We start from the raw sequence: 25,768 nt of genomic DNA on the forward strand, positions 1-25,768 counted from the left end.
GCCATTACTCTGACGTCATCTCCAAGGGTTTTTTTCTTTTTAAAGAAAAGTTGGTGTGATATGTTTATCCCCATTCAGAAATCAGGCCTCTCCAGAGCTCACTGCTGTGGGAGCCACAATGGTCACAGGGTCCCGTCTTCCGCTGAAGAATTAAGTGTCTACAAGACTTTCAATTGGTACAAAGTGAATCGGAAATCCCGATGAGTCAGACAAGGAGAGAAGATGTTTTTACTTTTTACAAAAAATAAAAGTTAAAGCAAACATGGTAACTGCTGATTTGATTGGAATTTATTTGGCTGCCACTTGCTGAAACAAAGTCCTTTTCCTTTAAGGTATCGGAGCAAGTTAAAGCTGATCCGTGCCAAGGAAGAAGACAGTGGCCACTATACTATTGTGGTTCAAAATGAAGATGACATGAAGAGCTACACTTTTGAACTCTTAACTCAAGGTATGCTTGGGGCAGACTGAAGATGATGCCTGCTCAGCGAATGAGTGCGTGCGTGTCCCCTGAGGGGAGCCCGGTACTTTTCTCCCCTGTCGTGGAGGGACAGCAGTGCATTTAGGGCAGAAGCAGAGACTGCAGATGTCATGTGGTGGGGATAGCCTTGTTGGACTTAAGAATTCAAGTAATTCTAGAAGGTTCCAGGTGGCTCTGGAACATTCCGATTGGAAACTCCGAAGCTCCAACAGCTTCCTTATCACCTGCTTCTCAATCTAGCACCTACAGTTTGGGGAAGAGAGAAATGATGCTTTTGGTCCAAATGACTGTCAGTAGTTCCAGAGAGCTTGGGCCTTTTTGCTTAGCTTCCTGTCGACATGGTACAGTGGCCCTACCAGAATGGAGTGCCCACGTCATTTTATGTTCAGGTTCAGCACCTGTCCACCTATCCATTGAGAACCTACCGTGTGCCAGATACTGTCTTAGGTGGGCTCATTTGACCCTCATAGCAAATCTATGATTCAAGCAGTAGCATATTTCTAAATTGTTTGATCACAGATTTTTAAAAAAATCTTTAAAACCTAATAATATCCCACAGGTGCACTTTGGCAAATGCTTCTATAGATTCCACCTGAGCTGAATCCATTCATTAGTTGAATCCTAAGCTATATTAATTTTAAGAGCCTTTTTTCCTTTCAAGCCAAAATAACCACAGGGGCCTCTTGCTTTTCTCACCTCAGATTTAAAACACCATGGGGCACAAATCCCACAACACTGAAACCGAAATGCTCTGCACCAAGTGGGTCTGTGCAAACTGGAATGCGATTGCGCACTCAGCCTCTCTTGGGCGGTTACGCGAATGCCCGGTGGGCCAGTTCTGAACTCATATTCCGTGTTGTAGTTCCCAGAAGTTTGGGGTCAGGAATCATTCAGTTCTGATGTCTTTCCACCTCTTGCAGTTCCCTCATCTATTCTGGACTTGGTCGATGACCACCATGGCTCTACAGGGGGACAGACCGTGAGGTGCACGGCTGCAGGGACACCTCTTCCTGATATTGAGTGGATGATTTGCAAGGATATTAAGAAGTATGGAAACCAAGATCTTCCTTATTCATTTGTGGTCAGAATGTTTCTTCCCTGATGCAAAGGACCTCAAATGTATTTTATTTCTTTTGTATTTGATATTTCTATTTGGCTTACGTCTCATAAACTACTAGAGTTCTGCATGTGGTCCTTGTGTATGCGTGTGTGTCTGTGTGTGTGTGTGTGTGTGTGTGTGTGTACCTGTGTGTTCAGAAATATGTGACAGGGTCCATGGCTTTCATCAGATTCCCCAAGGGTCTCTCATTTAAAAAGAAAATGAATTTAAAGAGCTGCTGTTATAAGAGGATTTTTGCTACCCTGGCCCAAATTTGTACCTCACATTTCTTACATGGGAAACTTTGTTTTGGTGGCTAGACTGGCGTGTGAACATAAATAAAAATATTGCCCATGTGACTGCTTACTGCTTCATCTGCCTACCTGCAAACTGGTGGTTTAACTCACCAGTTGCTTCTTCATTCCTTATTCCTCAACCTCCTCTAATGGGCACATGAGCAGCATGTTCCCACTTCTGTCGTTGGCCACTGGCTGTGTTCAGAAGCTTCTCTCCTAACGGCTGAGACCTACCCCCTCAGAAGGGTAAAGGCCCAGATTTGGATCTTGACTAGAGCTACAATCTAGGTCGCAAAACTGAGCCGGGTGATCACTCTAACTTTATTACACCTTGGGGGCTCTTCACAGTGTAGATAAAGAGAAGGGCTCCAGGCCTTTTTGGAGGGTTAGGAATATTCTTGAAGTCAAAACACTATTCAGTTGACTCCTGGGTTCAAGGCTTGGGATTGGTAGTTATATTTCACTGGACTTGTTCATCTCTGCCTTGCCTTCGTAATCAGTTAACTTTCAATTAACCTATCTAATGTAGGTTATTCAATCTTTGGCGTGTAACAATCAAGTTTTAATATTAATATGCATGTAAAATAAGAAAATCACCCCCCTGTATCCCCTAATATAGGCCATGTCAGAATGGCTTGCTGTTTTAGATAATTCTCATTGCTTCACTCACCTCCATTACTCTAGATAACTGGCCCTGTATTTGTGCCCTTTTCTTTCCAGATGTAATAATGAGACTTCATGGACGATTCTGGCCAACAACATCTCAAACATCATCACAGAGGTCTACCCCCTAGACAGGAGTAGGGTGGAGGGCCGGGTGACCTTCGCCAAAGTGGAGGAGACCATCGCGGTTCGCTGTCTGGCTAAGAATCTCCTTGGGGTTGAGAACCGAGAGCTGAAGCTGGTGGCTCCCAGTGAGTTGCTCATCAGTCGTCAGCCAAGCCCTTCCTCCCTGAGGTGGAACTTTGAATCCCAGGGGGGTCTTAGAGGAACAAAGGTCCCAAGGAAGATATTCAGCTCTGATTGATCTTACAGGGCCTTCTCTTGGCACCTGTGTGGGAGGACTTTCTTTCAGGTTCAGATACAAAACTACAACTTGTAGAGGCCTCTTGCATTTTGCTTGTCTAACTACCTAGTCTCTCTAGTCTGAGTGTGGGAATGGAGGGAAAGATCTTCTGCCTGTTGCTCCTTACAACAGTGAGACATCTTGAATTCCTTAAGACAAAAAATTAATGAAGCCAAAAGCAATGTAAACAAAATGCAACCTTTCAACATAAACTGAGCTTAAGTTTCTGAACTTAGAGTAGCTCTCAATCTCCTCTATCAGTCTTTTGTGTGTGTGTGTGTGTGTGTGTGTGTGTGTGTATGTGTGTGTGTGTGTGTGTGACAGAGTCAGAGAGGGACAGACAGACAGGAAGGGAGAGAGATGAGAAGCATCAATTCTTTGTTGCGGCTCCTTAGTTCTTCATTGACTGCTTTCTCATATGTGTCCTAACTGGGGGCTACGGCAGAGTGAGTGATCCCTTGCTCGAGCCAGCAACCTTGTGCTCAAGCTGGCGACCTCGGGGTCTCGAATCTGGATCCTCCACATCCTTGTCCAACGCTCTATCCACTGTGCCACCACCTGGTCAGGCTCCTCTATCAGTCTTGATATTCCAATGTACATTCTGTCCAGAAGGTTAACATTGGAGCACCTTTAGTGAAAGTATTGCACTCCCCTCATTGAAGTCTGTCCCTTCCTTTTCTAAGGGAAGAGTTGGAGTCGTCTCGTTCTCATGGGTATAGATAATGGAGAGATGCTATTGCCCATCCCTAAAATGAGCCAGGCAGCCCTCATGCTTCTCCCGCAGGGTCAGGGATTTCTGCCCAGTCACAGCCGCACCACCCTTCTGCCCTCCTGTGTGTTCGTGCAGATTTTCCACCACGCCTCTCTCTTCTTTCTGCAGCCCTACGTTCAGAACTCACGGTGGCAGCTGCAGTTCTGGTGCTGTTGGTGATTGTGATCATCTCACTGATTGTCCTCGTCGTCATTTGGAAACAGGTAGATATTTTTCTCAAAGAACCAAAAATCTTTGAAGCCAATAAGAGCAAGAAGAATAAAAACCTAGTCCAGCCTGACCGCGTGGTGGTGCAGTGGATAGAGCGTTGGACTGGGATGCGGAAGACCCAGGTTCAAGACCCCGAGGTCGCCAGCTTGAGCGCGGGCTCATCTGGTTTGAGCAAAAGCTCACCAGCTTGAGCCCAAGATCACTGGCTCGAGAAAGGGGTTACTCGGTTTGCTGAAGGCCCACGGTCAAGGCACGTATGAGAAGGCAATCAATGAACAATTAAGGTGTTGCAATGCGCAACGAAAAACTAATGATTGATGCTTCCCATCTCTCGGTTCCTGTCTGTCTGTCCCTGTCTATCCCTCTCTCTGACTCTCTCTCTGTCTCTGTAAAAAAAATAAAAATAAAAAAAAGAAAACAAAACAAAACCTAGTCCAGGGCTTGGCACAGAGAAGGTGCTCAGAAATGATGTGTTGAGTTACTGTGTCTGGCCACTTTGTGGCTGCAGTTAAGCTTTAGCGCATTCAGACTTGGGTAATTACCTGTCCTGGTCATTTATAGAAACCGAGGTATGAAATTCGCTGGAGGGTCATCGAGTCAATCAGCCCTGATGGACATGAATATATTTATGTGGACCCGATGCAGCTGCCTTATGACTCGAGATGGGAGTTTCCAAGAGATGGACTAGTGCTGGGTAAGCTCCTCCTGGTGTGTCCTAAGATTCCCTTTCAGTGTGTACATGACTCTGCTCTTTACAGGGCCTTGGAGAAATGGGGGGTCTGAGCTTGTGCTTAATAACAGCTAGGCAATAAGAATTGGCTTTCAGAAATATTTTTTGTCTTGAAAATGAGTTAATTGGATCATTGCAGTGGTTTTTTTTTTTTTAATCTCACTTTATAGCGAGTTATGGTTACATAAAATTTTACAAAAGAAGAGACTATGAAAACACCTGCAGCAGACACTAATCAAAATGGCTTTGCTTCAGAAATGACACAGATTGAAAAGGAGATGAATTTCTGTGACTAAAAAGGAACTGATAAGAAACGAATGAAGACAATCACAAAATGTTTTTTTGGTCCAGTACATTCTGGAAACGGGGAGAGACAGTCAGACAGACTCCCGCTTGTACCCGACCAGGATCCACCCGTCACACCCACCAGGGGGCGATGCTCTGCCCCTCCAAGGCATCGCTCTGTCGCGACCAGAGCCACTCTAGCGCCTGGGGCAGAGGCCAAGGGGCCATCCCCAGTGCCCAGGCCATCTTTTTGCTCCAGTGGAGCCTTGGCTGCGGGAGGGGAAGAGAGAGACAGAGAGGAAGGAGAGGGGGAGGGGTGGAGAAGCAGATGGGCACCTCTCCTGTGTGCTCTGGCCGGGAATCGAACCCGGGACTTCTGCACGCCAGGCAGACGCTCTACCACTGAGCCAACCGGCCAGGGCCAGTCCAGTACATTCTAAGGATGTATTAGATATTTCTTTAGAATATACATTTAGAATATAAAACTGTAAGTACATTTTTAAAGGAAAACACATAAGAATAATCAAGGCAATTTATCATAGACTTTTCAAATATTTTAATCTTGGCTGAGACCAAATATATAAAGCTTGAGTCCAGGGGATTTTTTAAAAAAAAAAAAAATCACATTCTTTGCAAGTAAAAGAATAGAATAATCTTTGTTTAAAATCAAAAGGGGGCTTTCCACATTAACAAAACAGTTTATAAAAATCAGTTAACAATCCTACCTTCAAATTTGTATTATAAAGTCTTAACCCAAAGCCATTTTGTTAGCTAAAAGTAGAAATGTTTGCTTCTGGATGAGTTATTAGGAAGTCTAAAACATTACCAACACAGAGTTGAAATTTAAAGCTATTTAAAGTTAATAAAGCTGATTATTAAACTAAAAAACAAAATCATTCTGAATGAGTGAAAACATGACAAAGAAATGCGAGTTAGACCTGGTGCTGTGTCAGTCACCATGAAAGTTCCAACGGTATGTACTCTGGATGGTGCCAAAGGTAGTTTTTAATTGTCCACCTGTCTGATCCCAAAATGCAGCAACGTTAGGTCTTCTTGGAGAGTTACTTAACCTGAAATCATTCAAGACATCCTAGCTACTCTCAATCCAAACACTTATACCTGGGAACTAAGCTTTGTTTAAAAAATTGTATTTCCCTTGTTTTACAAAGAGGGACAAGGAGCTGAGGGAATTGAAAAAGTAATAAAATATGAGGGTAAAGGGCAACATCCCTAATATGCCGAGAGGCCCTGGTGTGTCTCTCTGCTGCTGTGCATTCCCGCGTTGCCGGGAGACCAGCGGTCCTCCAGACGTTTCCAGCAGTGCCGGCTGCAGTCAGGGGCAGTGCTGGCTGTCAGTGCCCTTTAGGGGCTGAGTCTTTCCCTGGTGGCTCTGTGTGGTGAGGCCACCCACTCTGGGAAATGTCCCTTTTAGACTGTGAGCTCTTGAAGAGAGTGGGGACGACAGCTTGCATTGCTCTGTGTCTCCTGACATGCCGACACGCAACACGCCGTGTTGGGCTTGCAGGGTTAGGTTTACCTGGGTGGTTCCTGGTCCTCCTGACAAACAGGGAGCAAGGGGCCAGCCTGCTGTTTACTTCACCACTCACTGGAGTCAGGGACATCTTGAACACTGAAGTATTTCCCGTGGACAGGACTTACTGATCCAGAAGATGCCTCTGTCTGCCTATGGAACAGAAGGACAGAGAACCAGGGGGTCTGGGTGAGAGCCAAGGCAAGCGAGTGCCGTGGAGCCCAGGGTCTGGCCCAGCGCGGGCGCTGAGGGCTCCCACCGGGGAGGGCCCTACCCTCCTCTCTCCTGTCTGTGTTTTCCTTTTCCTTGCAAATGTTCTTTGACAAAAGCAATTACACTAATTTCCTTCCCTGTGGGCTCAATGCTGGCTTTGACAGGATGACTGGGAGGAATCATTATGCTTACTCCTTACAGGAAAAACAGCACCCAGCTGTGCACCCAGGATTGTGGGCGGTGGTAAATACAGCTGATGAGATGCCCGAGGTTTGCGTGAGTTAATGGTTCTGGTTGCCCACAGGTCGTATACTGGGATCTGGTGCATTTGGGAAAGTGGTCGAAGGAACTGCCTATGGATTGAGCCGCTCCCAACCTGTCATGAAAGTAGCAGTGAAGATGCTGAAGCGTAAGTGTCTCTTCCTGGGGATTCTTTTTTGAATGTGGAGCTATTAAGTGGATTGTTCAAAATCACAGAGCCAGTAAATACCAAATTTAGGACTAGATCTTGGGTCTTTTGCCTCTAGGTTTTATGCATATTTAGATTTGTCAATTAGGTTTACTTAGATTGTTTTTGTTGCCTGTATGTTGGAAGATCAAGAGTATTTTTTGCTTGTTTTTCTTTTAGCAAGAGAGAGGGACAGATAGATAGAAAGGGAGATGAGAAGTATTAGCTCATAGTTGTGGCATCTTAGTTGTTCATTGATTGCTTTCTCATATGTGCCTTGACCGGGGGCTCCAGCTTAGTCAGTGACCCCTTGCTCAAGCCAGCGACCTTGGACTTCAAGCCAGCAACCATGGGGTTATGTCTATGATCCTGTGCTTAAGTCAGTGACCTTGGGATTTTGAACCTGGGTCTTCAGCGTCCGAGGTTGATGCTCTATCCACTGTGCCACCGCCTGGCCAGGCAAGAGTTGTTATTTTTAATGACTTCTTTTTACCGTAAAAACTAAGGATCAGTTATTAGAGTCTAGACCAGGGGTCTCAAACTTGTGGCCCGCGGGCCGCATGCGGCCCGCCGAACAATTTTGTGCAGCCCGCAGACTAATCCCCTAGGTTTACTTAATTTTACCCAAAATATTTTGAACTTCGTGGATTAGTCTGCGGGCCGCACAAAATTGTTCGGCGGGCTGCATGCGGCCCGCGGGCCGCGAGTTTGAGACCCCTGGTCTAGACTGAGTAACTATCTCTCGTTTTCTTTTAGACTCTTGATAAATAAAATAGTATCCAATAACAGGAGGAGCCATGTTTTTGGCTTTTTTAGGGAAGTAGATTGCTCAGAACTAATATGTGATTTATTTCTTTAACAGCCACAGCCAGATCCAGTGAAAAACAAGCTCTCATGTCCGAACTGAAGATAATGACCCACCTGGGGCCACATTTAAACATTGTGAACTTGCTGGGGGCCTGTACCAAGTCAGGTAGGCTTACTAACCTGGTAGGGAGGGTTTTCATAGAACATCTGTGGTTGTAAAAACTGTAGAACCCAGCTTTTTAAACTCCCACTCTATACTTTCAAATGTGCCAGTGAATGTAAGTCCATTGAATGGAGTTGACTGGGATTCCACTGAATTGACGAAAGCTCATTGTTTTTGAGCAACATCTCTTGCCAGTGCAAACATAGCAATTCATGGCTTACCTGTTCTTCATTTCATACCCACAGGCCCCATTTACATCATCACTGAGTACTGCTTCTATGGGGATTTGGTCAACTATTTGCATAAGAATAGGGACAGCTTCCTGAGCCGCCACCCAGAGAAGCCAAAGAAAGAGCTGGACATCTTTGGATTGAACCCCGCTGATGAAAGCACACGGAGGTGGGTTCAGAGAGAGATGCTGCTGGGAATTGTTTTATGAGCCTTACCAGTGGAGAGAGCCCATGTCCTGATAGACTCCATGTCTGCAGATTCTGTGCCAGGAGGGTGGCCGGACTGGAAGTCGTCCCATGACACAGATATCCCACGGTATCTGCAGGTGTTTGGGACCCGGAGACCGTGTAGGGGGCCCTGCTGATGAGTTTGAATGAAAGCAAGAGTTGGAATTGTTCAGGGAGCCGTTTTCCAGTTTATATGTAGCCCACTAGCAGCACTGGCCACGGATGCCTCAGTGCTCTTGGTTTTTATATTTTGGGTTTTTTTGTTTGTTTGTTTTTCCTGAAGCTGGAAACGGGGAGAGACAGTCAGACAGACTCCCACATGTGCCCTACCGGGATCCACCCGGCACGCCCACCAGGGGCAACGCTCTGCCCACCAGGGGGCGATGCTCTGCCCCTCCGGGGCGTCGCTCTGCCGCGACCAGAGCCACTCTAGAGTCTGGGGCAGAGGCCACAGAGCCATCCCCAGCGCCCGGGCCATCTCTGCTCCAATGGAGCGGAGCCTTGGCTGCGGGAGGGGAAGAGAGAGACAGAGAGGAAGGAGGGGAGGGGTGGAGAAGCAAATGGGCGCTTCTCCTATGTGCCCTGGCCGGGAATCGAACCCGGGTCCCCCGCACGCCAGGCTGACGCTCTACCGCTGAGTCAACCAGCCAGGGCCTTGGGGGGTTTTTTGTTTTGTTTTGTTTTTGTGGCAGAGCCTGAGAGAGGCAGAGAGAGGGACAGACAGACAGGAAGGGAGAGAGATGAGAAACATCAATTCTTTGTTGCAGCACCTTAGTTGTTTATTGGTTGCTTTTCTCACATGCGCCTTGACCAGGGGGCTACAGCAGAGTGAGTGACCCCTTGCTCAAGCCAGTGACCTTGGGCTCAAGCTGGTGAGCCTTGCTCAAACCAGATGAGCCCGTGCTCAAACTGGTGACCTCGGGGTTTTGAGCCTGGGTCTTCTGCATCCCAGTCCAGTGCTCTCTCCACTGTGCCACTACCTGGTCAGGCTCAGTGCTCATGTTTTGATAGAAACTGAGGATCTCAAAACTTGAAATACTGGCCCTTGCTGAACCTGGACCTATAAATCCAAGCAATGACAGTGATCCCTACTGCGGAAATCCACAAAAGTCTATAAAGATCTCTGTAGATACGAAGTTCTGTGACATCAGGAAGCACCGGGAAAGTTCACTTCGTATTGAATCACTTGATGAACACCAAATTGGTGCTAAATTGATTAAGTGGCAGGATGTGGCAAAAGTCTGTGACCTGTGAATTGAAAAACAGAGTAAGCCTGACCTGTGGTGGCACAGTGGATCAAGTGTCGACCTGGAATGCTGAGATCACTAGTTTGAAACCCTGGGCTTGCCTGGTTAAGGCACATATGGGAGTTGATGCTTCCTGCTCCTCCCCCCTTCTCTCTCTGTTTCTCTCTCTTCCCCTCCTCTCTCTAAAATGAATAAATAAAATTAAAAAAGAAAAAGAAAAGCAGTGTAGGACAGGCACACCTAAGTTGAGATGATTTGTGTATTTGTGTGATTACTGATTAATGTTCATCTCCCCAACCAGACCACCCACGTGAAGGGGGCAGCTGGTTTTTGCTTTAACGCACCCCTGCCACCCCCATGCCCCCCCCCCCCCCACTGCCTTGCAGACTGTATGTACCTGCTCATCGTTTACTGAATGTTGAATGATAACTCTCACGGGGCACCTGGATAAGGTTTTTTTTTCTATTTTTACAGTTATGTTGTTTTGTCTTTTGAAAACAATGGTGACTACATGGACATGAAGCAAGCTGATACCACGCAGTATGTCCCCATGCTGGAGAGGAAAGAGGTTTCTAAATATTCGGATATCCAGAGATCACTGTATGACCGCCCGGCCTCATATAAGAAGAAAGCTATGTTAGGTAAGTGTCTATGTTGACTCTTTGGGTGTTGTGTTCTTCCAGTGGTTTAATGGGGTACTGAACATCCTCAGAAGAAGGTGAGCAGGCATGGTAAAGAGAACCGCCAGGCCACACGGTCCCTAAATGCAGATCACTACAACCCAGCCTGTGACACTAAGAAGAAAAAGAATGAAGACAGCATTAGTGTCTTTTTTTGAAAAATGAAAGTATGTCAATATTGATTTACCTTTTTCCAATGCTCTTACTAGACAAAATTAAAAGTTAGCATTCTTATATTGGTTCCTGATTGTTATTTTAAATTTTTAATTTTTTATGTCTCTGATCTCTATGGGTTCAATAGCCCTTGCTTTTAGCTTTCTAATATCCAATTTGTGACAGAAAGTGGAAAGTGGACAATTTGAGGTTATATTTTTTGACAGGGGGGTTGAGTGTCCCGACTGAAGGTTGTTTGAAGGAAGATCTGCCCGTTTCAAAGCAGATGGGCATGTGGCGGGGTTGAACTGATTTATAAACTCCAGGGAGCCGAGCCGATGCCCATACCAGATGGACCACCCCACATCTGCCAGGGGGTGGCCCCTCCGGGGTTCGAGTCTAATCACCGGCTTGCAGTGTGGAGAAGGCTACCGGGATGGGTCTTAGATTGACTTGTCCTGTGACCTTGTATTATTGAGTCTGAGCCCTCCCATTGGTCAATGCAAAACAACATGAAGCTGCTATGTTTGGAAATTGTTTCAAAAATCACTAATGTGCTCTGAATGCTTTCCGGGTTCTTAAGTGAAAGGTACAATCCATTACAAAAAAGAATGTGCTCATTTTGCAAAGCTCACTCAGTACACAATAATATTTTCCATTGCTGCCGTTCCAAGTTCCATTCATTCCCCACTGCCAAATGGGGAAGCGTCCAAGCCCTTTTCAAAGATGAGCCAGTGAGGGCTGTCGGAATCTGCGCTTCCTTTCCACTCCTGTATTGTTAAAAATAGTTTACATTGCTTCCCAAGCTGGACCTGGCTCCAGATGTCAGGGGAACCTGATTCATGCTCAGCCCAGGCCCTGCTGGCAGGCCGACTGCTGCTTCCTGGCCTGCCCCTCGCTGGCTGCAAAGCTGTGAATGGCTGTAGCTACTCTCCACTTGCCTGAAAATGTTCAAAGAGAACTGAGAACTGTTGGCCTAGATTGCCTCCTTCCTAGAAAACCCTGGGATCCTTCCAGATAGGACTAACCAGGGAAGGTGGGCAGGTTACAAAGGGAACCAGTTTAAATGCAAAATTGTTGGCATTGATCTTAAAGATTGTTACCTCTAGTCTGACTGGGGGTTGGTTTTACTCACCAAATAAGACAAGTGCTAGGGAGGTGATTTTGAAAAGAAAAAAAGAAAACAATTTCTAGAAGGTATGTTTTTAAAAGGCCCTCATGTAAATTCATCGTAGAAGATTGTAGTGTGTGTGTGTGTGTTTATGGTGCTGAGATGATTTGCTAAGGTTAAAAAAAGAAATTTGGGAGGCAAACAACAAAACCTGTGAGAACCCACTTAGATTGGTTCTTACGGAATGTATCAGATACGTATGTTTTTAAGCAGATATGTGTTTCTGTTGCTATATATGTTTTTAAAGATAGAGTCTTTGCATAGTATGTATTTTTTAACATTTAATTTTTATTTATTTATTGTTTTACAATTTGTAGCTAAATCGTTTTAGTCATTAGCCTAAATTTGTAACATATATTTTCAAACAAGCTGCTGTATTCATATCTTTAGTCCTAAATAAGACAACTTACTAACAGATGTTCACTTCCATCTGAAAAGCTCATTCCTAATTTCCAAGGGGGTTTGTCTAGAATATGCATAGTTTAGATATGCACCTGTGAGATCTAGCAACTCTGTAAGAAAATCATTTTATGGGGATGTAAAGTGCAATGAGGAAATACAGTAATAACATTGTAGTAATGATTGTCTGGTGTCAGGTGGGTACCAGAAATATCAGGGGAACACTATGTAAAGTACATGACTGTCTAACCACTATGTTGTACATGTGAAACTAGTACAAAGTAGCATTGAATGGGAACTATAAATGAAAAATTAAAGAAATTAAAAAACCCCAGAAAAAAAAGCCTTTGGGCTGTAGTTTGGCGGAGCCCGCCCAGCCCTGCGGGCCTCAGCAGGTGCAGGCTCACCCAACCGCAGGCACCCACACTCCATTCCTTTCCCGCAGACTCGGAAGTCAAAAACCTCCTTTCGGATGATAACTCGGAAGGCCTTACCTTGCTGGATTTGTTGAGCTTCACCTATCAAGTTGCCCGAGGAATGGAGTTTTTGGCTTCAAAAAATGTAAGTGTGCTCTTCAGACCCAGGCGGCAGGTCGAGGGCGGTGCGCGCGCAGACAGACCGCGGAGAGGCCGGTGGCGCCGCCGCGTCTCTGTTTCTCTGCCCCAGAGCAGAGTGGGCAGTCCAGTATCGCCAGGTGTCCGCGCTTCTCTGGAGCCTTCTTGCTCGTGGGAGCAGTTGACAGAAGAGTCTGGAAGGTGAGCTCTTGCTGCCAGACCAGCCTCTCGGAGCTGTGCCAGGCAGCTCCACACGCCACCGGGAAGTGGCCGGGCTGCAGAGGCGATGCGGCGGCGGCGGACGGATCGCCACTGACACGGCGGACCGATCGCCACTGACACCATTTCTTCTCTTTCTGCGCAGTGTGTCCACCGAGACCTGGCCGCTCGCAATGTCCTTCTCGCACAAGGGAAAATCGTGAAGATCTGTGACTTTGGCCTGGCCAGAGACATCATGCATGATTCAAACTACGTATCTAAAGGCAGCGTAAGTGCTCTACCCACTCCGTTTGGTATGCTTGCCCTCCCTTACTTGAATCTCTGATACCAGGTGTTGCTTCCAGCCATCTGGGTGGCCATAATTTCAACATGGGGTCCATAAGTCCGTAACTGGGCTCCTGGGGTCCATCTGGAAAGCGCAGGTTCGCAGCACACAGCCTGGGTGTGAGCACCAGCTCCAGCACTTGCCGGCATTGCATTTGGGGCAAGTCACTTGACCATTCTGTACCTCGGTTTCCACATCTGCAGCAGGGAAGTGACAATAATACCTATCTCCTGAGTCACTATGGGGGATTAAACTAGTGAATTCATGTAAAATGCTTAGGACACTGCCTGGCATATACAAGCACCCAGTAAGTATTAGCTATTAATGTGAAAATTGTGCACAAGTGTGTACATGTATGCATATCTGAGGACAGCATCTCTAACTGTTATAAAATTTTCAAATGGCTTCTATTACCCCTAAAATATTAAAACCATTTGAGTTCATATATCTTACAGGCACAATTTCCTTAAAGATAGTCTTTCTGTCTTTCACTTGAACCCTTCTTCCCACCCCTTTCACCTCTAAGCAGATGGAGTAGTTGGGGGATACATCTGCCACCTGTAGGTAGAAATCCAGATCACCCCACTGCACTGGCTGTGAGACAGCCCCTGGGGCTGTGCATCCGCCTGGAGAAGGACACTGGGCTGTGTCCATGCTCTGTGTTTCACGTGCTCTGACTGTGACCTGTAGCTTTTGGCCCCATGGAAAAAAAGAGTGGACTTTGATGGAGCCAAGTTCTGTTCAAAAAGGTTGTGATTGGCTGTTATCTCCCCAGCAATTTTAGAGGGCTGAAGGATGCTGACGTGGTTACTTGATGTATCTGTCCAGTTTAGTATTGCCACGGAAGGTTGAACAGCCTCACAAAACAGCCTGCAAAATTATCATTATATCAGACTCTTTGTAGTATTTCTTAAAGTTCAAAAATCTAATTGGCTCGTAGATCCCTGGATCTGTTCTTTTTGTGTGTGTGTGACAGAGACAGAGAGAGGGACAGATAGGGACAGACAGACAGGAAGGGAGAAAGATGAGAAGCATCAATTCTTCATCGAGGCTCCTTAGTTGTTCATTGATTGCTTTCTCATATGTGCCTTGACTGGGGGGCTATAGCAGAGTGAGTGACCCCTTGCTCAAGCCAGCAGCCCTTGGGCTTCAAGCCAGAGACCATGGGGTCATGTTGATGATCCCATGCTCAAGCTAGTGACCCTACTCTCAAGCTGGTAAGCCCGTGCTCAAGCCAGATGAGCCGTGCTCAAGCCGGTGACCTCAGGGTTTTGAACCTGAGTCATTTGTATCCTAGTCTGATGCTCTATCCACTGCGCCACTGCCTGGTCAAGATGGATTTATTCTTAATTTTGTTCGCAGGAACACTTGAAAATAAGGGACAGGTCCATTCAGGGCTCACACTTTTGGGGTATAAATTTAAGATGAAATATTTTGGGATGTTATTCCTTGGAAGGACATAAGAGGCAACACTGACCATCCGTCATTTGTCAAATACTTAGTGAGCACCCACTAGGTGCCAGGCACTTTTCCGAGTGCAGAGAAGTACAGCAGTGAATGACACAGAGAAAACTCTCATGTGGACCAAGGTTATTAGTGCAAGTTATTCTTAGCCCAGTGAAAGAGAACCTCTTTCTATTTCTGCCGCTGTCGCTCATTGGTGCATACGCGGGGTTTAATTTCCTTCCTCTTCCCCTGCAGACCTTCCTCCCTGTGAAGTGGATGGCTCCCGAGAGCATCTTCGACAACCTCTACACCACGCTGAGCGATGTCTGGTCTTATGGCATTCTGCTGTGGGAGATCTTTTCCCTTGGTATGTGCCTGCCATCTCTGTGTGTCTGAGTGGTTTTGGAACGACTCCAGAAGGGAAATGCTGTGTTTTTATATGCTCCAGGATGTAATCAGTGTTAACATACCTGGTGGGAGTCAAGTGCACTGCAGCTGATGCATAGTACACACCGTGCGCGTCTGATGTCTGATGGATGCCCGTGCAGAATGGGACGGGGTCTTGGGGAGCTGTGCCCTCACCTCTGACCTTTGTCCTCACTTCTGGCCTTTGCCCCTCCTCTTCTTTGGCTACACCAAAGTGACTTTCTCCCAGCGGGACTCCATTCACCAGCTGCTGTTTCACTTTGGACTTCAGGGTTCAGTGGGCTCACGAGTGGAGAGTTGCTACTCCCTCAATTCATGTGATAGATGCTCAGGTGAAAGGTAGAGCGGCAGGGAAAGTGTGTGGCTCCCCTTCCTGGTCAGCATTCTGGTAGAGAGAAACCTCCCAGTTGTTCAATCCGTCAGTCGTGAGCTGTCAGACAGCACAGGTGTCCCACGCTGTCAGGTGAGGGCCCTGAGAGGGCATGTTCACGAGCCTCACCTCCAGACGCATCGTCCAGGGAGGTAAGACTCACACACTTAGTCACACACTGTTTGGTCCTGATTTAAAATCCTGAAAATCTGGAGAAAAGAGAAAGGAGCCCTAGAGTGATTTTGGAAGGCGTTAGAGAGGGAACTAAACTGGACCTGGCCTTGGCCATAAACGTGAGACATGTTTCGCGAGTTCACTGTTACTCGGATATGATAATGAATGGAATTTTCTCTGCCTGGCCTTCTTTTCCTTAGTTTCCCTCCTTGGATGTCTCTATGGGTCATCTTAGTGTGTGTTGTCTGGTAAAAGCAGAGAATCATCTCAACATTTCAAGCCCCAGCTTTGACTTTTGCTTTATTTGAACATTTCTAGTGAAAATGACTTTTTGTCCCCTCAATGATTCAGAATCTCTTTTGTGTTTCTGTTGTGCTTTGTATATAGAGAGCCAGTAGTCAGAAACACTAAAAAGCGCTTTTGAGCTTTTTCAGGAGATGTAGATTTTTCCCTAGGGGGTCTGGATTTGACCAACCTAGAAGTCCTACTAAAAGGTAAGATCTGAGCAGGGTGATAACACTTCATTTCCTTGAAAGAGCCAGCACTAAGAGTGCTGCCTCACCCACGTGTTTCAGAACTGTGCCACGCACTTGTTAATCCTGGGTGCTTCCTTTCCCGGATTTCAGGTGGCACACCCTACCCTGGCATGATGGTGGACTCTACTTTCTACAATAAGATCAAGAGTGGGTATCGCATGGCCAAGCCTGACCACGCCACCAGTGAAATGTAAGCCAGTCTCCACCCCATGGGCCTTGTGTTCATGCCCAGTGGGTCTGGGTGAGCGTGGGGGGGGGGGGTTCCCCGCCGTTGCCACGCCCCCTCTGCTCACTCTGAGTCCTGTGCTCCTCCAGCTATGAGATCATGGGGAAGTGCTGGAACAGTGAGCCGGAGAAGAGACCCTCCTTCCACCACCTGAGAGAGATTGTGGAGAGCCTGCTGCCCGGACAGTACAAAAAGGTTTGTCTGTGCGACACCTGGGGTGGACCTACAAGGTATTCATGTTCAGTGAAATAAGTCAGACAAAGAAGGACAAATACTATGTGATTTCACTTAGATGCGGAATCTAAAATGAACAGACAAACAAACAAACAAAACAAAATCAGACTCACAGATACAGAGACCATTTGGATGGTAGCCAGATGGGAGGGGGACTGGGGGACTGGGTACAGAAGGGGAAGGGATTAAGATGTGCCGATTGCCAGTTTTAAAAACGGTCACAGGGGTGTGAAGTACAGGGAATACAGTTGACAATATTGCAATGACTATGTGTGGTGTCAAATGGGGACCAGACTTACCAGATAATCACTAGAAGTTATATAAATACCTATCTAATCACTATGTTGTACACCTGAAGCTAATATAATGTATGTTAATTATAATTGAAAAATAAAAAAATTATTTTAAAAATGAAAGGTTTGTCTGGGCCTCTTAAGATGGGGGAAGGAATGAGCAAAGGAGGAAGGCAGTCGCTGAGAGCTGTGTGAACGAACAGCACTGTGCACCACGGTTTGAAAGAAACAGTTTCAAAGGAGGAAAAAGGTTGGGTGATCCAGTGGCCAGGGTTTCGTGGGGTGCTCCCCAGGGCCCTGGTAGCAATGGTGAATGAAAACCCTCCTCTTCCCTCAGGGCTCCTCTTTCATCTTAAGGGTGCAACACCTGTAAGCACTTTATTCTCCAGATGTTTATCTGAAGCGACTGTGCAGTTAGAAGTCTGGGGGCATCCACAGCCATTACGTCGCTCATTTGAATGCACTTAAATCCATGCAGAATTGGCATTCGCCAGCTGACTGGAAGGAACAGCCTCAGCTGTTATCTATGGCTCCAGCTGGTTTTTTGTAGAATAGGAAACATTGTTCAGAGGAACAAATGTAATTTCATGGAACCAAGCAGGATATGTTAATGCATGAAACAACTTTCTGCTGAGATGCTGAGAAGGAAACCCAGACACACTTGTATAATGAACTCAACTTCTTAGATTCAGATTAGTCACCATGGAGACTTTTCATACTCACTGCTTCCCTTCCTTCTTCTCAAGGAGGAGCGGTGTTAGGAGGTTGCATGCTGAACTGGAAGTGAAATACTTTTGTCTGTTGATTATTTCACTGCCCATGACAACTCCCATAAGTGAGGCAGGGCGGAGGCAGAAGGAAATTCACTGTAGGTCAGTCAAAGACACTCTGGGTGGTGAAGATGTGTTGGTGGAAAGAGACTGGAGTTAGTGTTGACAATAGGGTCTCTTTAGATCAAAGGTCTTAAGTTTTGAGTTAGATTTTATAGTGTTTAGGGACCAGGAAGGTTTCAGATATGGTGTTCTTTGTGAAAGTCCTTGTCACCTCTTTTTGGGACTTATTCAAGCCTTAGGGAGACTATGTGATGAGGCCAGAGGGTCCATGCTGGTCTCAGAGAGTGGGTACATGTGGGAAGAGACAACAGTCATAGCTCCCTCAGAGAAGGGGCTCTTAAGACCTGCCAGCAGAAGATTTCTTCAGTTGGTGGTCCTTTTCTCTTCCTTTAAAAAATTTTTTTTCAATCACAGTTGATAATATAATTTTAAATTAGTTTCAGGTGTATAGCATAGTGGTTAAACATTTTAAACATTTATATAATTTATGAAATGATCCCCCTGTAAATCTAGTACCTTCCTGGCACCATACATATTTATTACAATATTATTGGCCATTTTCCCTATGCTGTAATTTACATTCCTGTGACTGTACTGTAACTACCAATTTGTATTTCTTTACTCACCTTTTTCATTCAGCCTCCTAACCTCACTGCCAAATGGTACCCATCAGTTTGTTCACTGTGAGTCTGTTTTGTTTGTTCATTTATTGTGTTATTTAGATTCCACGTATATGTGAAATCTTATATTGTTTCACTTAGCATAATGCCTTCTAGGTCCAACCATGCTGGCACACCAACTGAAATATTTCATATTTTTGTGGCAGAGTAATATTCCATTGACAATATGTACAGTACCACATGTTTATCCAGCTGTCTTTTGATGGGCACTTAGGTTGCTTTTGTATTTTGGCTATTGAAAATAATAATGATTTCATGTGCACTTGAAAAGAATGTATATTCTGTTGCTTTGGAGTGAAATGCTCTAAAAATATCAATTAAATCTAGCCGGTCTAATATATTATTTAAGGCTGCTGTTTCCTTGTTGATTTTCTGTCTAGAAAAATCTATTCATTGATGACAATGGGTGTTAAAATCGCCTCCTGTGACTCTTACTGTTGATCTCTTTCTTTATGTTTGTCAATATTTCCTTTATATAGTTAGGTGTTTCTATGTTGGGTAAATAAATGTTTACGAAGGTTTATTTCTCTTGTTGGATTGGTCCGTGTATTATTACTTTTTTTTTCTTCTTTTTTTCATTTTTTTTTTTCTGAAGCTGGAAACAGGGAGAGACAGTCAGACAGACTCCCGCATGTGCCCGACCAGGATCCACCCGGCACGCCCACCATGGGGCGATGCTCTGCCCACCAGGGGGCGATGATCTGCCCATCCTGGGTGTCGCCATGTTGCGACCAGAGCCACTCTAGCGCCTGAGGCAGAGGCAGAGGCCACAGAGCCATCCCCAGCACCTGGGCCATCTTTTGCTCCAATGGAGCCTTGGCTGCGGGAGGGGAAGAGAGAGACAGAGAGGAAGGCGCGGCGGAGGGGTGGAGAAGCAAATGGGCGCTTCTCCTGTGTGCCCTGGCCGGGAATCGAACCCGGGTCCTCCGCACGCTAGGCCGACGCTCTACCGCTGAGCCAACCGGCCAGGGCCTGGTCCGTGTATTATTGATGCCCTCCTTTGTCTCTTATTATAATCTTTGTTTTAAAGTCCATTTTGTCTGATACAAGTAATGCTACCCCAGCTGTTTTTGTTTGTTTCCATTTGCATGATGTATCTATTCCCATTCCTTTTAGTCTGTGTGTGTCCTTCTATCTGAAGTGGATCTCTTATAGACAGCATATGCGTGGATCTTGTTGACTTATCTATTCAGCTATCCTATATATTTTTTTTTGTATTTTTTGTATTTTTCTTTTTTTTTCCCCCCCTGAAGCTGGAAATGGGGAGAGACAGTCAGACAGACTCCCGCATGCGCCCGACCGGGATCCACTCGGCACGCCCACCAGGGGCGATGCTCTGCCCACCAGGGGGTGATGTTCTGCCCCTCCGGGGCGTCGCTCTGCTGTGACCAGAGCCACTCTAGCGCCTGGGGCAGAGGCCAAGGAGCCATCCCCAGCGCCTGGGCCATCTTTGCTCCAATGGAGCCTCGCTGCGGGAGGGGAAGAGAGAGACAGAGAGGAAGGAAGGGGGGGTGGAGAAGCAAATGGGCGCCTCTCCTATGTGCCCTGGCCGGGAATCAAACCTGGGTACCCCGCATGCCAGGCCGACGCTCTACCGCTGAGCCAACCGGCCAGGGTATCCTATATTTTTTGATTAAAGCATTTAGTTCATTTACATTTAAAGTGATTATTGATAGGTATGTAGGTATTACCATTTTATTATTTATATTTATGTTTTTTCCTCCTTCTTAAAGACATCTCTTTAACTTGTGATACTGGTTTGGTGGTAATGAACTTCTTTAACTTTTTCTGTCTGGGAAGCTCTTCATCTTGCCTTTAATTTTAAATGCTAGCCTTTTTGAGTAGAGTAGACTTGGTTGTATATTCCTGTTTTTCATTACTTTGGACATTTGGTGCAATCCCTTTTGGTCTGCAAAGTTTCTGTTGAGAAATTAGCTGACAGCCTTATGGGAGCTCCCTTGTAAATAACTAACTGGTTTTCTCTTACTGTTTTTACAATTTTCTGTTTGTCTTTAACCTTTGTTGTTTTAATTATGATATGTCTTGGTGTGGACCTCTTTGGGATTATCTTGTTTGGGGCTCTTTGCTTCCTGGACATGTATGTTTAGTTTCTTCACCAGGTTAGGGAAGTTTTAGTAATTATTTCTTTGAGTAGGTTCTTAATCTCTTACTTGCTTTCTTCTCCTTCTGGTACCTTTATGATACAAATGTTGTTATGCTTGATGTTATCCCAGAGTCCTTTAAGCCAGTGGTCCCCAACCCCCGGGCCATGGACCGGTACCAGTCCATGGGCCATTTGGTACCGGTCCACAGAGAAAGAGTAAATAACTTACATGATTTCTGTTTTATTTATATTTAAGTCTGAATGATGTTTTATTTTAAAAAAATGACCAGATTCCCTCTGTTACATCCATCTAAGACTCACTCTTGATGTTTGTCTCGTAAGTTCGACAATTATATTTAAAAATACCACAGTTTTTACACCGGTCACATAATTTTATTTTGTGCATTTATCCGTCCCACCCTAAAGACTGGTCTGTGAAAATATTTTCTGACATTAAACCAGTCCGTGGCCCAAAAATGGTTGGGGACCACTGCTTTAAGCTATCCTCTTTTTATTTTTTGGCAGTTTCAATTGGGTGTTTTCTGCTCCCTTGTCTTCCAAATCACTGATTCAGTCCTCTGCTTCATCTAATGTACTATTGATTTCTTTTAGTGTATTCTTTATTCCTGACTGGTTCTTTTTTTTTTTTTTTAAATATAATTTCTGTGCCCTTTTTATGCTTACTGTTTCTTTGTTGAAGTTCTCACTGAGTTCCTTGAGCATCCCTATAACCAGTGTTTTGAATTCTGCATCTGGTATATTGCTTGTCTCCATTTCATTTAGTTCTTTCTCTGGAGTTTTATTCTATATTCTTTCATTTTAGACATACTTCTTTGTCTCCTCATCTTGGCTGCCAGTCTGTTTGTTTCTGTGTATTAGGTAGATTGGCTACATTTTCCAGTCTTGGCTGAGTGGCCTTATGTAGTAGGTGTCCTGTGGGGCCCAGGGGTGCAGTTTCCTTGATCACTTGAGCCAGGTGTCCCACAGTGTCCCTTGTGTGGGATATGTGTGCCTCCTGTTGTATTCGAGCCTTGATTGCTGTTGGAACATCAATGGGTGGAGTTCACCCTCAGGCTGACTTGCTGTGAGTGTTGGCCATGACCACAGTGTGCTGCCATGAGGGGGCCGACCCTACAGAGCTGGATTTACCCCAGTGTGTGTGCCACTTATGAAGCTGTATATATATATTTGCAGTTTGCTCAGTAACACTTGATTAACTGTATGGAATGGATGTTTGCAGAGTTATGAAAAGATTCACCTGGATTTCCTGAAAAGCGACCATCCTGCTGTGGCACGTATGCGAGTGGATGCTGACAATGCCTACATTGGTGTCACCTACAAAAACGAGGAAGACAAGCTGAAGGACTGGGAGGGTGGCCTGGATGAGCAGAGGCTGAGTGCTGACAGCGGCTACATCATCCCTCTGCCAGACATCGACCCTGTTCCTGAGGAGGAAGACCTGGGCAAGAGGAACAGACACAGGTAGATGTGGGCGTGACCTCAGCCTCCAGCAGTGCTCCCTGCCCCTGCTCCCGGGCACCTGAGGAGGAGGGGCCGTTACCCAGATGGTCAGGCTCTCAGGGAGCTGGGGAAGAATCCAGGAGGGGTCTGTTTCGTTTTGAAAATGCTTCCCAAGTGATCCTAATATGCGCTCCCTGGGGTGGGGAAGAGGTGTGGAGCAGGGAAGGGTGCGCTTCCTTTGTGGAGAATCTTTGACCTAAGTCCTTAGGGAATGTGATCAAACTGCCACAGGGAAGGGTGCGCTTCCTTTGTGGAGAATCTTTGACCGAAGTCCTTAGGGAATGTGATCAAACTGCCACAGCAACCGAAATTATTTAGATACTATAAACCTCTTTTGCTGTTTTCTCAACTAGTCATCCAGAACGGGGAGAGAGAGGCTAGACTAGGCTATTGGATGCTACAACAGTGGTTTGTAACCCTAGCTGCAAGTCAGAATCACCTGGGGAGATTTTTTAAAATACTGATCAATACAAGCCTCACCCAGACCGAAAACTTAGAATCTCTGAGAGAGGGACTGAGGCGTGTCCTAGCTGATCTGTTTTTGTTTTTTTTTATTTTAAACTTAGTACTATGGAAGAGTTCTACCATGCACAATTCAAATGGTATAGTGAACTGTCAGGTGTCCGTCACTCACCTTTAATGTGGATAATGTCATGGCCAGCCCGCATGCACAGCCATAGCTCTTCCTCCTCCTCTGCCCCCTTTGGATTATTTTGAGGCACATCATAGATAGACATCATATCACTTCATCCATAAAAATTCTAGTATGCATTTCAAAATGATAAAGGCTCTATTTTAAAATATAGTTATTAGAAATAGCTATAATGCTATTATCTCACCCTTCAAATTGACAATAAATTAATATCTAGTTAGTGTTCCAGTTTCTTTGATTCTCTCTCCAAAATTATTTTACATTTTGTTTGTTCTATTCAAGACCCAAATAAGAATCACACATTGCATTTACTTGATATGTCACTATGAGTTACTCCTGCCTCTTTTTGCATATTATTTGTGAAGAAACCAGAACATTTGCCTGTAGCATTCTCACATTCAAAATTTTGCTGATTGCATCCTCTAGTGTATTTTCCCATGTGCTTCTGTCTCATATTTTTGTTGTAAACTGGTAGTTTGTCTTGAGACTTTATCTAACTCAGGTTAGATTTTGAAGCAAGCATGCTTCAAAAATGGTGCTGTGTACTTCCTTTTTTTAATTTTTAAATTTATTTATTGATTTGAGAGAGAGAGAGAAAGTGAGAAAGAGAAACATCAGTTTGTTGTTCTACCTAGTCATGCATTCATTGGTTGCTTCTTGTATGTGCCCTGTCTGGGGATTGAACCTGCAACCATAGTTCATTGGGTTGATACTCTAACCAACTGAGTTACCTGGCCAGGACCTGTGCTGTATATACTTCTGTCAGGAAGTAGCTACTGTCAAGCTGTCTCTCTTTCTGTGACACTAGGAGCTGTTGGTGATCATTACCTAGATCTGTTACTTTATTACCAAGATGATGTGAATACAGAGCCAGGACTAGAACCATTGTTTTTCAGAATCCAGACGGAATGCCCCAATTCCTTGCGTGGCCCTTGAACAGAGAGGCAGGAGCAGGTGATCGTGTCCCCTAGGTTCAAAGTCCAAGTTGCTATGAGTCCCCTTTGTACCCTCTTCATTCACAACAGTGTTGTCCTTTCTTCCTCATTCAGTTGGCTATATACAATTATTTAGGCAGAAACACAGGCATTATTATTTTAGAGGCTTGTGATTGTGACCGCTCAGCCAGCTGAAGTGTGAAGTTCAGACAGCCTTGTGTGCCTACGCGGCACCAGCTAATTTGAAAAGAATGGTTTTCATTTTCATTTCGGAATGCGTGGTTTACATGTGATTTAGAGATGGGGCAAAGTGATCTGTCTGGCTTAACCTTCCTAATCATTCTTCACTCAGGACGATTTTTAAAATGTGTCTATATTCCGTTAGCAAATAGTGTTCACGCCAGTTTTGGGGTCTGTGGTGGAACTTCCCGGAGGCGGGAGGAGGCTGTACAGTGGAGTGGGTCTCAGCCTGCTCCACAGGCCTGTCATCTATTTGGTCACTTTGTGTTTAAGGGCTCTGAATTATATTTTAATTGTAAAAAGGATTTTGCATCTAAATAATGTTAGAAAGTCACATTGGGATAAATAACATAAGAAAGGTGTCCCCAGAATTTTTCTAGGGTTACAGGAGGCTAGACTGAGGAATTTGACACATATTTGACAAAGAGAACAATTCTAGTTGATAGGTAGTTGTTGCATTGGGTAATTAGAACTTCTGCTGGGATAATACATCTGACCTTTGAATCACACAAATTGAGTCTTAAATGGCTCCACAAGGTCAGATGAGACTATGGCCCTGACAGTTGGGCTGAGCATGGTACGTATCTTAGCTCAGGTTGCCATAACACAATACCACAGACTGGGGCTTAATTAACAAACTGATTTTTTTTTTTGTTTGAGAGAGAGAGAAAAAGGACAGGAAGGGAGTGAGATGAGAAGCATCAGCTCATAGTTGTGTCACTTTAATTTTTCATTGATTGCTTCTCATATGCGCCTTGACTAGGGGGCTCAAGCCAAGCCAGTGAGTGATCTTGGACTCAAGCTAGTGACCTTGGGCTTAAGCCAGAGAACTTGAGCTTCAAGCAACCTTTGGGCTCAAGCCAGCGACCTCAGAGTTTCAAAGCTGAGACCTCAACATCTCAGGTCAATGTTCTATCCACTGTACCACCGCCGGTCAGGCAATAGAAACTGGTTTTCTTGCAGTTCTGGAGGTTGGAAATTTAAAATCAAAGTGTTGACAGGTCTATTGCTGTCTCTCTCCCTCTCTCTAAAATCAATAAGTTTAAAAAATTAATTTAAAAAATGGGTGAAGGACCTAAATAGACACTTTTCTAAAGAGGGTATACAGATAGCCAATGGACATATAAGATGCTCAAATGCAAACTAAAACTACAGTGAGATATTATCTCAAACCTGTCAGAATGACTGTCATTGCCTGACCCGTGGTGACACAGTAGATAAAGCATTGACCTGGAATGCTAAGGTCACTGATTTTAAACCCTGCGCTTGCCCAGTAAAGGCACGTACAACAAGCAACCAATGAACAACTAAAGTAAAGCAACTATGAGTTGATACTTTTCGCTGTCCCCCTGCTCTCTCTGTAAAATCAATAAATAAAATCTTCAAAAAAATAAAAAAATGCCTATCATAGTAAATTACCAAACAACAAGTGTGGTGAGAGTGTGGAGAAAAGGGAACCCTCTTCCACAGCTCGTGGGAATGCAGATTGGTACAGCCACTGTGGAAAGTGGTATGGTGTTATCTCAAAATATTAAAAATGGAACTGCCTTTTGACCCAGTGATCCCACTTCTGAGAATATATCCTAAGAATCCTGAAACACTAACACAAAAGAATATATGCAAGACTATATTCACTGCCGCATTATTTACAATAGCCAAGGTCTGAAAACAGCCCAAGTGCCCATCAGTAGATGAGTGGGTAAAGATGCTGTGATACATTTACATAATAAACTACTACGCGGCCATAGAAAAGAAGTAAATCTTACCTTTTGCAACAGCATGAATGGACCTGGA

At 45.1% G+C, this 25,768-nt stretch overlaps 1 protein-coding gene across 3 annotated transcripts in view; it reads left to right on the plus strand.

Annotated features, from left to right (window-relative positions):
* PDGFRA (platelet derived growth factor receptor alpha) overlaps positions 1–25,768 on the plus strand; it is a 57,843-nt gene that overhangs the window by 27,335 nt on the left and 4,740 nt on the right. For all 3 annotated transcript variants that reach the window (XM_066386153.1, XM_066386155.1, XM_066386154.1), the window contains exons 8-22: positions 333–448; positions 1,399–1,525; positions 2,594–2,787; positions 3,820–3,914; positions 4,483–4,615; positions 6,985–7,089; positions 7,991–8,101; positions 8,344–8,497; positions 10,278–10,444; positions 12,652–12,767; positions 13,125–13,247; positions 15,006–15,117; positions 16,347–16,446; positions 16,572–16,677; positions 21,867–22,108. In XM_066386153.1, coding sequence (XP_066242250.1) covers positions 333–448; positions 1,399–1,525; positions 2,594–2,787; positions 3,820–3,914; positions 4,483–4,615; positions 6,985–7,089; positions 7,991–8,101; positions 8,344–8,497; positions 10,278–10,444; positions 12,652–12,767; positions 13,125–13,247; positions 15,006–15,117; positions 16,347–16,446; positions 16,572–16,677; positions 21,867–22,108 — 2,001 coding nt within the window. The remainder of the gene's footprint in view (positions 1–332; positions 449–1,398; positions 1,526–2,593; positions 2,788–3,819; positions 3,915–4,482; positions 4,616–6,984; positions 7,090–7,990; positions 8,102–8,343; positions 8,498–10,277; positions 10,445–12,651; positions 12,768–13,124; positions 13,248–15,005; positions 15,118–16,346; positions 16,447–16,571; positions 16,678–21,866; positions 22,109–25,768) is intronic.

Source organism: Saccopteryx leptura, chromosome 5, assembly GCF_036850995.1.
Source record: "Saccopteryx leptura isolate mSacLep1 chromosome 5, mSacLep1_pri_phased_curated, whole genome shotgun sequence".
Taxonomy (NCBI): domain Eukaryota; kingdom Metazoa; phylum Chordata; class Mammalia; order Chiroptera; family Emballonuridae; genus Saccopteryx; species Saccopteryx leptura.